This window comes from Pseudophryne corroboree, chromosome 1 (assembly GCF_028390025.1).
Source record: "Pseudophryne corroboree isolate aPseCor3 chromosome 1, aPseCor3.hap2, whole genome shotgun sequence".
Taxonomy (NCBI): domain Eukaryota; kingdom Metazoa; phylum Chordata; class Amphibia; order Anura; family Myobatrachidae; genus Pseudophryne; species Pseudophryne corroboree.
The window spans coordinates 507,112,804-507,125,905 of record NC_086444.1 but is presented as its reverse complement, the minus strand read 5'-3'; the positions used below and the strand labels follow the sequence as shown (position 1 = coordinate 507,125,905).

The following is a 13,102-nucleotide window of genomic DNA, read 5'->3' as shown; positions in this document are numbered from 1 at the left end:
ATGCAACTACCCAAAGAAAACACCTACCGTATAACAAGAAGTTACACTGTAGCCAACATAGCTTTATGGATGCTTTTTTGGTACTTTTGAATAGTGTCTAAGAAACTTTTTGTTATCCATAACCATAGCCTATTCATGTACTTGCACTATGTTTTTAAGTGGTTGAAAAATAGGACAGCCTACAGCCAAACAGATCAGTGGAATACTCACTGCAGCACAAAAGTAACTAAGAAGAAGACGACAAGTGTTCTGATTTTGTGAGAAGCAGTTACCTGTCTGTGTGATAGAGTGAAGAGGGAGAGGGCTGTGTATGCACACTGCTCATAGTGTGCAACAAAAAATTGGACGATTGCTGTCAGCATAGTCTAGCATGCATTGTAACATCGAGCCAGCATGCAATATTGTGTCAGTTAACAGCAAATTTTAATGCTGGGGTCACAAGTAAATTCATCGGTTGAACAGTGCAACATTCCCTTTCTTCTATGGGGTACCGGAGCTGACAATCTTGACCCATTGCTGACCCCACTGAACCAGGATTTGCACATCATCTTGGTTTGTGATTACAGCCACTGGATGCAAGATGCCTGGAAATGTGCAGCCTGGTCCGAAAAGTCAAGGTTTCAACTGTTTTAGGCAGATTATGCATGTGGAGAAAACCAGATGAGGCAATGGACCCTGCATGACAAGGGACAGTCCAGAGTCGCAGAGGCTCTGTTACGGTGTGGGGTGTTTTAACTGGAACGCATTAGGGCCATGTTCACATCAGCAAACATCACTGACACTACGGATCATTTACACCTGATCAGGTCATGCATTTAGCATGACAATGTGCCACCACACAGGTCCATAGCCACAAGTTTATGGCTTTGTGTTAGGGTTGGGCTACGGAGAGGAGGATAAAGTAAAGCTGTAAAAGTGGGGCTAGGGGTTAGGCATTCTAATGGCTGGAAGCACCGTAGGATTCACAGGAATTAGTTGACTGCTGGACCAGAAGCCACTGTACAAGTTACTGTAAGTTATTGCAACACCGAACTGCAATAAATTGTGGAATACTGCTCTAATCAAGCTGGTAACAATCCCCAGGTGCTGCGGGAGGGGGTTACTCTAGACAAGAAATACAAAAGGGATTTTTCCCACGCACTCTGCTGGCTGTTAGTAAGAAGAACTGTATACACTATGTAATAATAGAAAATTTAGAGCTCTTCGTTACATATGTTTTGCAAAAGATATGATAAGCCTCCAGGCCACTTCACGGCTGCTCTATTGCTGGAGGTCCCTAACTAAGCATAAGTCCAGGGCTTGGACCCCACAAAGTCGGCTCAGGCCCGACCACCCTAGGGCAGCACACCATTGAAAAGTTATTGCAACACCACCAGGGACATTTTGTTGACAGTCCACTCATGTTGACATTTCTATTGGCTCAGACAAGAAGTGTTCCTCTTTCTATTTTGGATTCCGCCACTCAACCTTTATTTTTCTGGTTTTCTTCTGTCGTTTCCTGTCATCTCGTCAGTGCATTAAGTTTTCTGTGCAGAGTGACGAAGAGACACTGGCTCCCCGGTGACCAAATAAGACACAAGGGTGATTGACGGGCATTTTTCTTTGATATCAGTGAGAATGACATTACCTTAGGAGTGGGTCTTGTCTCAGACTTGGGGTTGGTGCCAGTGCTGGCCAAGTAGTGGAAAATGGTACCTGGATAGTCCAGGTTGCATCAGGAGACCTGCCCCTTTTAGAGGTTCATTAATTATAACTTGGCTTGTGCCGACATGCATTACCTTCTTGCCACACAAATATGTATTCAAGAATTTGTTATAAATATAAAAGCTGTGACCTCATTCATTCCAAAAAATGGTTGCCGAAGTAGTTATTTTAGGTTTGTTGGTTAGAGGGTATAAATCAGAAACTCAGTTTCTGGTGTATCAAAAGGCATCCACTGTAGGCACCTTACTGGAATACTACTGCACTCCTTTTGTGTTTTTCTTTATAAGCTACTGAATCAGCACTCATTTATAACAAGAGTAGTCTGTGGATTGGATGCTGAAGAAGAAAGTCTATTGGCCGGATTCAAATCACATCGCACTTGCGATCACCCGTCTAAAGTGACAGGAGATAAAGGGGTGATGTTCAAATGTGCCCCGTTATCGCAATGATTGCGCTCATTACAGTCTGGTTTAGGCATGTCAAGTGCCTAAACCAGACTAAAGTAATGAGCGCGATCATCAAGAGACCCGTTTGGGCACCCAAACGGGTCTCTTTACACGCATTTCCGCTCGTTTTCTCTGTGGGTAGAGAGTTGAAATAAATTTGTCGCGCCCATCGGCAGTAACATTAGAGTACCATCAGCGGACGCAATAGGGGGTGGGAGGGAGGAACATTTGAAATCCTGCCCTATATTTGCAAATGTAAATATATATATATATATATATATATATATATATATATATACATATACATAACAAAACAGATTTTTTCAGTTCGCTAATTAGAATACATAAAATGACACAAAAGATGTGGGTGACAATTTGCAGATGAGTTTTATTTTTAAGCTACTGCAATGTTACATTCGGAGTAGATAGACACGTAAGCATTTTAATGCAGTAAAGGCAGATACTGTACAATGCAATCTCACCATGTTTACCATGAGAACGGGATAATTTGTACTAACAAACAGCTTATTATTGAAATAACTCTTTCCAGCTCAATAACAGTGCTCCTGACTTGTGAGCACACAGGAAGCAGAGGAACTGTGTCAGGGAAGCTAATCAGGAGCACAGCACACCATATCATGTGGCGACCTCTGGAGCCATGTCAGGTCATTCTGGGGCCAATGCAGAGATGAATGTATGCAATGAAGTTTGCGCGTGCAGCACTGTGCATGCTCCAGAACTGAGCACACTACAGGGTATGCAGGAAATATATACTAATTACCGGCGACCGGGATGCCGGCTGTCAAGATACAGACAATGGCATCACAGCCGCCAGTATGTGTCGGCAGCAGGGCGAGCGCTAGAAAGCCCCTTGTGGGCTCGCTAAGGTCACTGTGGCTCACTACAGGTTATATTCTCCCTCTATTATAGGCCCTACACAATTAAAGATATAACTGAACGATATGAACGTTCTCGTTCATTAATGAACGAGAACTAGTTCATATCATTCAGTGTGTAGGCACCAATGATGCATGGCACCACGCTCGTTCATCGTTGGTGCCAGATCGCTTATACATACATGCCAATATGAACAATCTTGTCCATATTAGCATGCACTGCTATGGAGCTGGGTGACGAGGGGAATGAAGAAACTTCACTCCCATCACCGGGTCGCCCGTAGGGCACCTCAGCGGCACATCGCCGTGTGTTTAGGGCACTTTAGTGTCGTGGACGCCCACAGAGGAAGAATAGCCTGGCTCGCCGGTATTACAACGGCGGCATTTCACCGCCTGTCAGGATTCAGATGTCGGCATTGTTATGGCGTCCCGTATGCAGAGTTGTGCCAAGTGTAAACATGGGTTTGAGCAAGTGCACACAACTGTGTGGTATAGCATACCATCCAACATTTTACACACAAAAATCGGTACAAATTAGAAAAAGGGGCGTGACCATGGGTAAAAGGGGCGTGGTCACGTCCATTTTCCTATACTTTCAATGGAAGTTTGGAGATACAAAAATAGGTACAGACCATAAAAAAAAAGGTACTGTACCTATTAAAAAGGTACAGTTGGAGGGTATGGTATAGTTACAGTACAGCACCTGCCCTATTTAAGGCTTGATGGGAGAAAACCGTTAAAGGCATATTTAACTGGATACTGCCGTTAGCAATACATCCATAATACACTTATAAGTGCCTCAAAAGTATTCTTCTGGATAAACATTCTGAAACAAGAGTTAAAATTTCTCCACAGAAGGTTAAAGGCCATATTGGCCAAGCATCCACAAAAACACTGCAATTGTGAGTGCTCACAAAAAACTTTTGTTTTGCTTATTCACTTGCAAACACAGTAAATGGTCGGCTGCAGTGATGCCTATTTTACATTTTCAGATACAGTGTTTCAAAACTCTATTAAAATAACAAAAGTTATCATGCTGAGGAACTTTTACTGTATGATCTACAGAAATCCCCCAGGGGGACTCATTGTACCACATAAATCCAAAAAACACTGTGTATAGAAGAACTTAACCACTTAACTGGCATGGTCAGATTTCATGCAAATTCGCCGTCCCACCCTGTCCCTCCGTTTTTGACGAGGAGATCCGTTCTGCAGATGTGCATAATATAATGTTTAAATATTTAAAAAAAACTTTAACTTTATTAAATAGATTTTTTAAAAATGTAGTTAACGCTTTTGAAGGGAAAAATTATCAGTAAAGTGGTTAAATTCCGTGCATGCAATATGGAAAGCAATTACATACGACTTGCATTCAACTCTGCAACAGCCCTCTGTGCACCAATATGTTATGCTGTGAGAGACGGAATAGGTGCTCGCCTTGTCCAATTTATTTATTTATTTTTTATTGTGCCCTTTACTTATGGAGGTGCTCCAATGAAATAGCCTACCTTCTGCTGACCCCAGGCTGCAGTGACTCAGAAGTTGCGGTTCAACGCTCACCGCCAATGAACAGATGCCATGCCCATCTATTCATAGTGCGAGGAGAGCTTGTGGGCAGCCCAGCATCTCCTAAGTGCTGGGCATGCCCCCAAGACTGATGAACAGGTGTGTGTGTTGAGGGGCGGGGGTGATAGTCACAAAGCCATGCCCTTATCTGGGATGGGCATCTCTCTTTTCAGTAGTGCCCTATTTCCCCGGGAAGCCCCCTGTTCACCCTACAGTGAACACTAATAAAAGTATTTCTATAACAAAATAAGGGTCAGGTTTTTGTTTTTTGTTATTTTAAATAAAAGCACTTGCAATGACTGCTTTATTGTGGGGAAGTAACAGGAAATAGATAAGATATCCTCTGTAGATGAAGAACAATATCCTTCATCCAGATTGTGTATTTACAAGGTTTGCCATCTAAAATTCCATGTAAAGCGCATTAAGTATAGCCGATTGTTCCTTTGGATGCTCCAAGCACCCCACAGCCTGTACCACTGCTCACAGCATCCTGGCTGCCCCACCCTCCTCAGCGTGACATCATGTCTTCTTCTTTGCATGCAGGGAAAATACTTGCTGCGTTTGCATGTAGCCCACACAAAATACGGGACAACGTTAATTTTACACTGCAATTCAGATTTAAGCTAAGACTCGCCCCACCCACATCTCCCCCACCTGCAGTGCAACAGGGTTGTGACAAGGTGTAAAGTTACTTCGTTTTTGTGCTTTGCTACAACAATTAGTTCAAGTGAGCTCATAGAGTAAAATTGATATCTTCCATAATTTCTTGCAGTCAATTAAAAAAAAAAAAAAAACCCTTCTGAACCCAGAGAACAAAGCCGCACTCTTTTCTTCTGGCCTCCGAAGGATCTGCACACAGGCCACTGTTTGGGGATAGCAGAGGTGAGTGGTACACTTCACTGTTTCATGGTGCTGAATAAGTCTAGTCTGTGGTTCTTCCTGCCAGTGCCTCCACATTTTTCACCTGCTGTCCCGCAGATTATTAGGTCATTCAATATATATATGCATACAGTTTTAAAAGATAGCAGCAGGACTTAATGGGTTCAATTCATTTTAAAGCAATGTTAATATCGCTGTGAAGGAGGTCCCGGAGATATTCAATTACCCGGGCTATTAAGCTCGACCAGAGGAGGTGCGAGCAGAAATCCAACGAAACAAGAGCGGTGGTGCAGTTTCCTGCCCTTAGCGTGGCGCAAACAGCATCACGGCAGTTAAGTCTGAGAATGCCAGTTCTCGCAACTAAACAAAGAGTTTAAGGGGCATGTACTGGCACCGCCCAACTAACAATGTTGCTATTCACAGCGCTTTGAATTGAATCTACCCCAAAGTCACCAGTAAATGTGCTATGTACTATACGGTGGCAAGAAGGTTTAACTATGACTGGATATGGGGGGGTGTGGGCTGGAGGGTTTGTGGTTGTTTAAGTTCAATGGCACCTAGGAATAGCACTAAGACAGTAAACCATTTTTATTGTGCATGCCAAGATTTTTTTTGCCACAATAAAACATTTTCAATTTAGTATTGTACTTGTTAAATTTCATCAATCCTACATTAAACATGCAGTGTTAATGTCTTGTATAGAAGTTTAATTGTTCATTCAGAAATAAATCATGTATTTGGCCAGCTCAAGACAGTGTTTTCCTTCGATATCACGATGACCTGAGGCTGTACAATCCCTTAGTCAGGTCACTTAGAAACAGTGTTCAAATGTCTCAACAATCACACAAACACAATATTAATGCACGAACATTAAAAAACAACTTACCATCTGGAGAATACTTAGAGGATATTCCTAGAACAACGGCCAGGATGATAAAAAATGACAGGCTGGAAACGGTAAAGCATATCAACGTATTTTTGTGTCTTCTCCTGTGAATGATGTGTGTTTCACTGCGTTGTCCATCTCCTGAAAACCCAAATGTTGCATTTGCTTCTTGTCCTGCAGAAATGAATTTGGCAGATGCTTGAGTCTTTGGAGGGGGTGGTGGGCGTAACGGAACAATTCTACCAGGCACATAGCCGGGCGACCGCATCTTGCTGCCGTTCTGCGGTTGGAGGAACAGCCGTGATCCCCCTCTGTAGTCAATTGACTGCATGATTATGTGAGGTTAAAATATCCCTGAAAATGATGACCAGAAAAGGAAGAAAATGTTAACCTAGGAGGGACCATCATATAATGCAAGTTAACGCAAACTTTTCTCCTTTAATTTGGTTTCAAATATTTCTCAGTAAGAATTTCTGTCATTTCACTGTTTATACAATTGGGGCAGCACAATTACCTCCTGTATATTTGGCAGAGACCGATGTAAAGAGGATTGATTTTAAATGCTTTGAGATAAGCGTCAATCCACGAGAAACAAGCCTCGGCAGAGACTCAAACTTTGCATTGCTCCATACACCCCATTTCTATGGGAATATTTCTTACAAAGGGTACTTATTGTTACCCTATAATTCCTCGTGGCATAGGTATGAAGAACATGAACCAACAATAACAACATTTCTTCTAACAAGCAGCAGCACGTATAAGCACTCAGCACAGAATATCATTCTGCTTTTATTCAAGTTTGTACAACAGAACTGCACACTCATATTTACCAAACCAGAGGAAACACCACTGGAAAAAGTTTATCTACAGCATTTCCTCCCTAAAAGGAAAATACCGCAAATGAAGATGGCCTAGATGACCAAGAGATATACACATGAAATGACACAGGAAGGATGAAACAAATAAATCAATCAACTGGTCTAAATACATCATGAAGCTACACTGTAAAAAAATAATAATAATTAAAAATACAAAAAATATTCAGTTACACCCCCCTATCTACATATTTACGCCACGTACCATCCCCGCACCCACCCTCCTGTCCATAAAACTCTAACCTCAACTACATAATTCCTGCTCACACCCAATCCTGTTTGCTGGGGACACCTCTCAAACCAGGGACCCATCTAATCTTCGCTCTGTGACACAGCCATTCCCTCTTCTCCATCCCAATTAACAATTCCCCCAACATCAGCAATCCTATGACATCTCACTACTCCCCTATCTTTCTCCTGTGCTCTCAAAAAGGTATGCATTCGCCAATTTAACATTTACCATTTCTACACTCATGTCGACACAAGAAAGTCAAATGTTGGTTTTGCCTTTTAAAAGATTGGCACTTTAATAGGCAACCAGCCAGACTCACCGGGAACCTGGCGATCCCTGCAAACTGCAGGCTATTACGTTTACCCCTATGACTATAGTCCTTTTTTTCTTGTTCCTAGTTGGCAGTTTTCAAAATGGACTGTACTGATATTTTCTTTTTTCCTCTGCATTCATCTAAAGTAAATATTCAGGAATGATAAATGTTGGTATGATGCTAGTAAATCTGTATGTAGACATAATAGTCCTCTCCCAACACAAAAGCTTGCGGACATGACCTAGTGGCAAATAATGTGCGCGAGATCATTGGAGCAGTACATGATGGCAGTGTGTGATCGCTCTAAGAGGAGGCCATGGACTTTCCAGTTAGGGAAGTTGCCACTAGTTGATGCGGTTAGGTGCCAAAACAGAGACAAGACCATAGTGAACTGGACTGGGCATGCACAGTTTAGGACTGGGAGATGACGATGAGCAGAGTGCAGAGCGGGGAGAGGTGCCGCCGGTCTGCTGCAAGAGCAAAGCGACCAGGTGGGGCATTGTTGCTGAAGTGTTGAGGGTGACAGAAGCCACTGGGTACCCGCTGATGGTGACCACTGCAGAAACGACAGAGACTGGGAACCAGAGACAGTGTCAAGCACTGGGAGCTGCAGCAGACATCAGTGGAGGCCGTGAGTAAAAGAGCTATAAAAGGGAGCTACTGATAACCATTCAAGAGCTACTGAGAATTATTCAAGGAACTATTGAGAGAGTATATAGGAGATACTGAGATCGGCTATATTCCAAGTACTGTGTAATACTCACTTGTGCAAGCGTCTGAGGACTTGATTCAGAGGTGTACACAAAAGCAGTCTCTGGTCCGCCATTTGCATACCAAAGGGTTCAAGTCAGAGATGGCAGAAATGCCACCGCTGCAGTGAATGTGTACGCAGTGGCTGTGTTTCATTTTGCAAATGTTACATGCGCTGGAATTTATATTGGGACACCCACTTGCAGATTTACAAATCCAAGAGATTGTGCATATAGATGCAGCATCAGATGCCGATTAGTCAATTATCAGAGTTCTGAATAACCCTATGCAGTCTGCGACATGCCCAAAAATGGTCAGGACATGCCTGCATTTGAGCCATCACTCCGTTATTACCTCACAAACGCTCCCTCAATCACACTGTGGCCAAATCCTTGCTGGGACTGCAATGGTAATTTAACTATATGCATGCTCAGTGTGTCTCATGTGTGTGCAAACCACAAATAATCGCTCAACTGCAAAAATATAGCATCTTTCTCTGAATCAGGCCCAAAGACGCATCATCTGCACAGTGATTCTCCAGAAAGTGAACATAAAGTCGCGTGCACCACACACTTTTATTTTATTTTTTCCTTTTAAACTGGTCTGTTAAGAAATTATTGTTATATAAAAACTTAATTGCTTAGTAGCAATACCTTACCCTATAACTTAAGACCAACAAAAATCTTGGTATTTTGGAGAAGTACGTGGTTTGAACTTATGTAGCTGTCCCGTACATCACTAAGAATCACCCTGCAACACTGTTCGCACCATCGAACTTCGAGAGCAGCCCTATGGTTGCTCAGAATGTCAGTTGGAACTAAGTAGCCGAGGCCATTTGCACTGTGTACTGCCACTTGGCCCATCTAGTCTGCCCCTTTTTTAACCTTATGGTAATCTCAAAGCCAGGGGCATAATCAGAAATTTGCAGGCCCTATATCAACCTTTTGAAGGGGCCCATTTCCAAATGCTTCTAGAGAGATCCCTCTCTGTTGCTGTTGTTAATTTTATGCGGGTATCGAGATTGAAAAATGGTTAATCCCGGGATAGGCTTTAGACTGTGTCCGGCCGCCCCCCACGCCCCGCCCCTCCCGCCCCACAGACATAAGAAAACCCGTACAAACCTGCAGCCAGGTAGCGGGTGAGGAGGAGCCGGCGGGTGAGTGTAGGGGAGCCGGGAGGAGGCAGCGGGTGAGTGCAGGATGAGCCGGGAGGAGGCGGCAAGTGAAGACCGCCGTACTTTCCGGCTCGGCGGCTGCTGAAAGCGCAGCATGACCTCACAGTCACAGGTCACGCTGCGCAGGGGGAGGAGGGAGCCGGGCAGCGTCTGAGCGCCCTGAGGACGCTCAACGCTGATCCCTCAATCCCTGGGATTGGAGCTTCCAATCCCGGGATTGAATCCCGGCCGTTTTTGGGCCTAAATCCCGGGATCCCGCCGATCCCGATCCCGGGATTGGCCTCCCTATGCCCAATAATAGTAACCTAGTTGATTTTCTGAACCATAATTCTCATTATGTCTCATTGTAGGGCTGTCAGTACACATTATGCAACACAGCACCCCAATACACATTATGACATACAGTGACCCCAGTTCATATTATGCCATGTTACAGTGACCCCAGGTCATATTATGCCACACTACAGTGCCTCCACTTCAGATTACAGTGCCTCAGTTCACATTACAATGCCTTCCAGTTAATTTTATATGATATTACAAAGAGCAGGTCCCATGCCAACCAACAGGGGACTATTCCCACACCCATATAATGGGAATAGAACCTGTGGCGAGCGCAGTGAGTCATCAAGATGCTTTGTTGTGCCCCACCAAACCCTTCCCATCCACCCCCCACCCCCGTCGGCCATCTCACAGCCAGGATCCCGGCGTTGATATTGTGATCAACGGTCTCCTGACCGTCGGGCACACGTACCCAACCCCTTACGTCTATTCCAAGCATGTTACATCGCTCTACTGTAAAAGCCTCTCCCACCCCCCACTTCCCTTCCTGCAAAGTAATTTTTCTCCTGTAGCAGTTTCCCTTCAGTTTCAGTGCATAAGTAATAATCTGTTTTACTATTACCAAACTATAGAGGGAATTATAGTCCATTGATTATTCACTATTGTATTACAAACAAATGTGTTGAAATTGCAGCACAGAAGTAATAGCAATATCCTGTCATACGGTACAATATGTATGGTGACCTGTATTTTCATCAGACCGTGACCATCCCTGGACCTAGCCGAAGGTGGATAAAGCTTGTGGAGTCATTGTCAAAGAAGGAAGATCTAGTGGAGCTGCTGTCTTAGCTATAAAAAGGTACCACTTACATCTAACTCATCAGTCCATGCCACAACACCCAGGATACCACAAATGTCAAGAAAGGTCCAAACATGGCAGAGAGCAGATTAATAATTGACAGTTAACTGTCTGTTCATAGCCTGCACAATGGTATCAGATAATCACTGTTCACTACATATTCAATACATTCTGACACCGTGCATCTCCCATGTGCCTCAATGGCAACTCCAACTATGTGCACATGCTATCAGGACCCGTGCACAGAAGGAAGGGAGGGGGGAAAAGTGCGCCACTGCGTCTAACATTGGCAATGCGTGCAACTCAGAATCAGGCCCTTTCTATGTCTGATGGACACAGTCCGTTTGGAACACAAAGGCTCAGGGCATGTCGTGTGAAGGCAGAGGGGCAAGAGGTCAGGGAGAACAGTCTTTGTATGGGCTTACATAGTCTCTGTGCTCACTACATCATGTGCCGGTTCACAAAGGTTGCCTTGGTAGTCCATGACTATATGAAAATATGAAGAATTCCCAAACATTAATAAAATGTTGAAAGAAGAAAAAGATAACCTCACATTTTCATGTGATTGCTGTGTAATAGTTCTAGTACAGGTCTCAGGTGTAAGACTGGAAGTACTGTAGTACACTTGGAAGTTATCAATCACTACTACAGGTTTAAATTAGAACGCCAACAGCAGGGATGTGATGACAGGTGAATTTTAGAGGAGGTATGCGACGGATTTACCATATTGGTTGCCTTGCTAAATCTTTGCGGACCAAAAGAGAACTTACAATTTGGCTGTCAATTAAGCATATCTGACACAGATGCCACAAAGAATATAAAAGTACCACAAAAAGCTGAAGCAAAGAAGAAGTGCTACAATGTAAACCGTATAGAAGACACACTGTATTTTTACACTTCAAACCCCCTTCATATCATTAATTTTTGGTTCATCCTGTTCCTAGTTTCTGATAAATAGTCAGAACTGTGCTCCCATGTAGTTCCAGCTTTTTGTGGTAGAAAAATGTTGAAAGAGTTCACAACCAAGACAGACAGATATTTACAACTTCATGTCCTAAAAACAGTTTTGGTTACAAAACTTTTCTCAGTTTAAAATCAACATGTTCTCTTATTTAAAATGGAGAACAACTCACTTTTTAGATACCCAACACAGAAAGTCTAAGTACTGTAGGCTAATTATGTAATTTATGCACCTGTATTAATGAGGTCCTACATTGAAAAAAAATGTTTTAATACAGACAGAGCAAAAGGCACTAAGGGGATGTATAAAGCCTTCTTCGGAGAGAAGTCGGCAAGTAGAGAAGTTGCACATAGCAACCAATTAGCTTTGAGGTAGCATTTATCAAGTATATTCTATAAAAATGATAGGTTGGTTGTTATGAGCAACTTCTCCACTTGTCTACTCTTTAGAAGGCTTGATTCATCTCACCATTAATCCCCTACAACTCCCGCTATCCAGGAGATGTTGAAGCGGAAGAGTGCTACTGTACAAACTATGTATGGCTCCTTTAGGGAGGCTTTAATCCTTACCCAAGATGGCCACCCTCTGTAGTTCTGCGTATGTGCAGATCCATCTGGTTACTGTGTTAGAGCGCCAGTGGAATACAGACATGTTATACTTGGCTCAGACAAACCCGGAGATTACCTCTATCCACAACACTGGTACCGCCAGCATCCTGCATCGCTTCCCCCCTACAGTCACCGGCTGGTGATCTGTATGTTCCGCATCATGCTGAATTGTCTACATAAACATAACAGTATGGCTGTACCATTCACAAAACTGCTAAATAAACCACCCCACTGGTTAAGTTGACTGGGCTGTTCACTGAATCAGGACTTCCACTGGTGCATATCAACACTCTGCCATACCACCTCCATTTGTACACACATATTCCAACATGAGAGCGTATGATAGTTCTCCCCACACTATATGCAAATGCTAAAGGTCATCTAGAGAGACGTGTTTGCTCTCAGATCACAGCCTTAACGGGAGCCATATTGTTCCGGTCCTTTAAGGTTTTAAATGTCACTTAAAAAAAAAAAATGGTACAGCGGTTTTCTTATTATTTATTAACATTCCGCAAGGCTTCACAGATAATATTTTCAGTCAGTCTTTTACAACAGTCCCTGCCCTAGTGGAGCTTACAATCTATGATCCATGCCACATGGACACAGTTACACTAGGGTTCTTTTTTTTTTTTTGTCAGAAGCCTATTAGGCTACCTGGACATTTTTTGGGTGTG

At 43.2% G+C, this 13,102-nt stretch overlaps 1 protein-coding gene across 1 annotated transcript in view; it reads right to left on the bottom strand.

The window, feature by feature from the left end:
* The window catches only part of CEMIP2 (cell migration inducing hyaluronidase 2), a 132,293-nt gene that overhangs the window by 87,186 nt on the left and 32,005 nt on the right, over positions 1–13,102 (bottom strand). The window contains exon 2 of the mRNA XM_063913887.1: positions 6,378–6,731. Coding sequence (XP_063769957.1) covers positions 6,378–6,708 — 331 coding nt within the window. The 5' untranslated portion in view covers positions 6,709–6,731. The remainder of the gene's footprint in view (positions 1–6,377; positions 6,732–13,102) is intronic.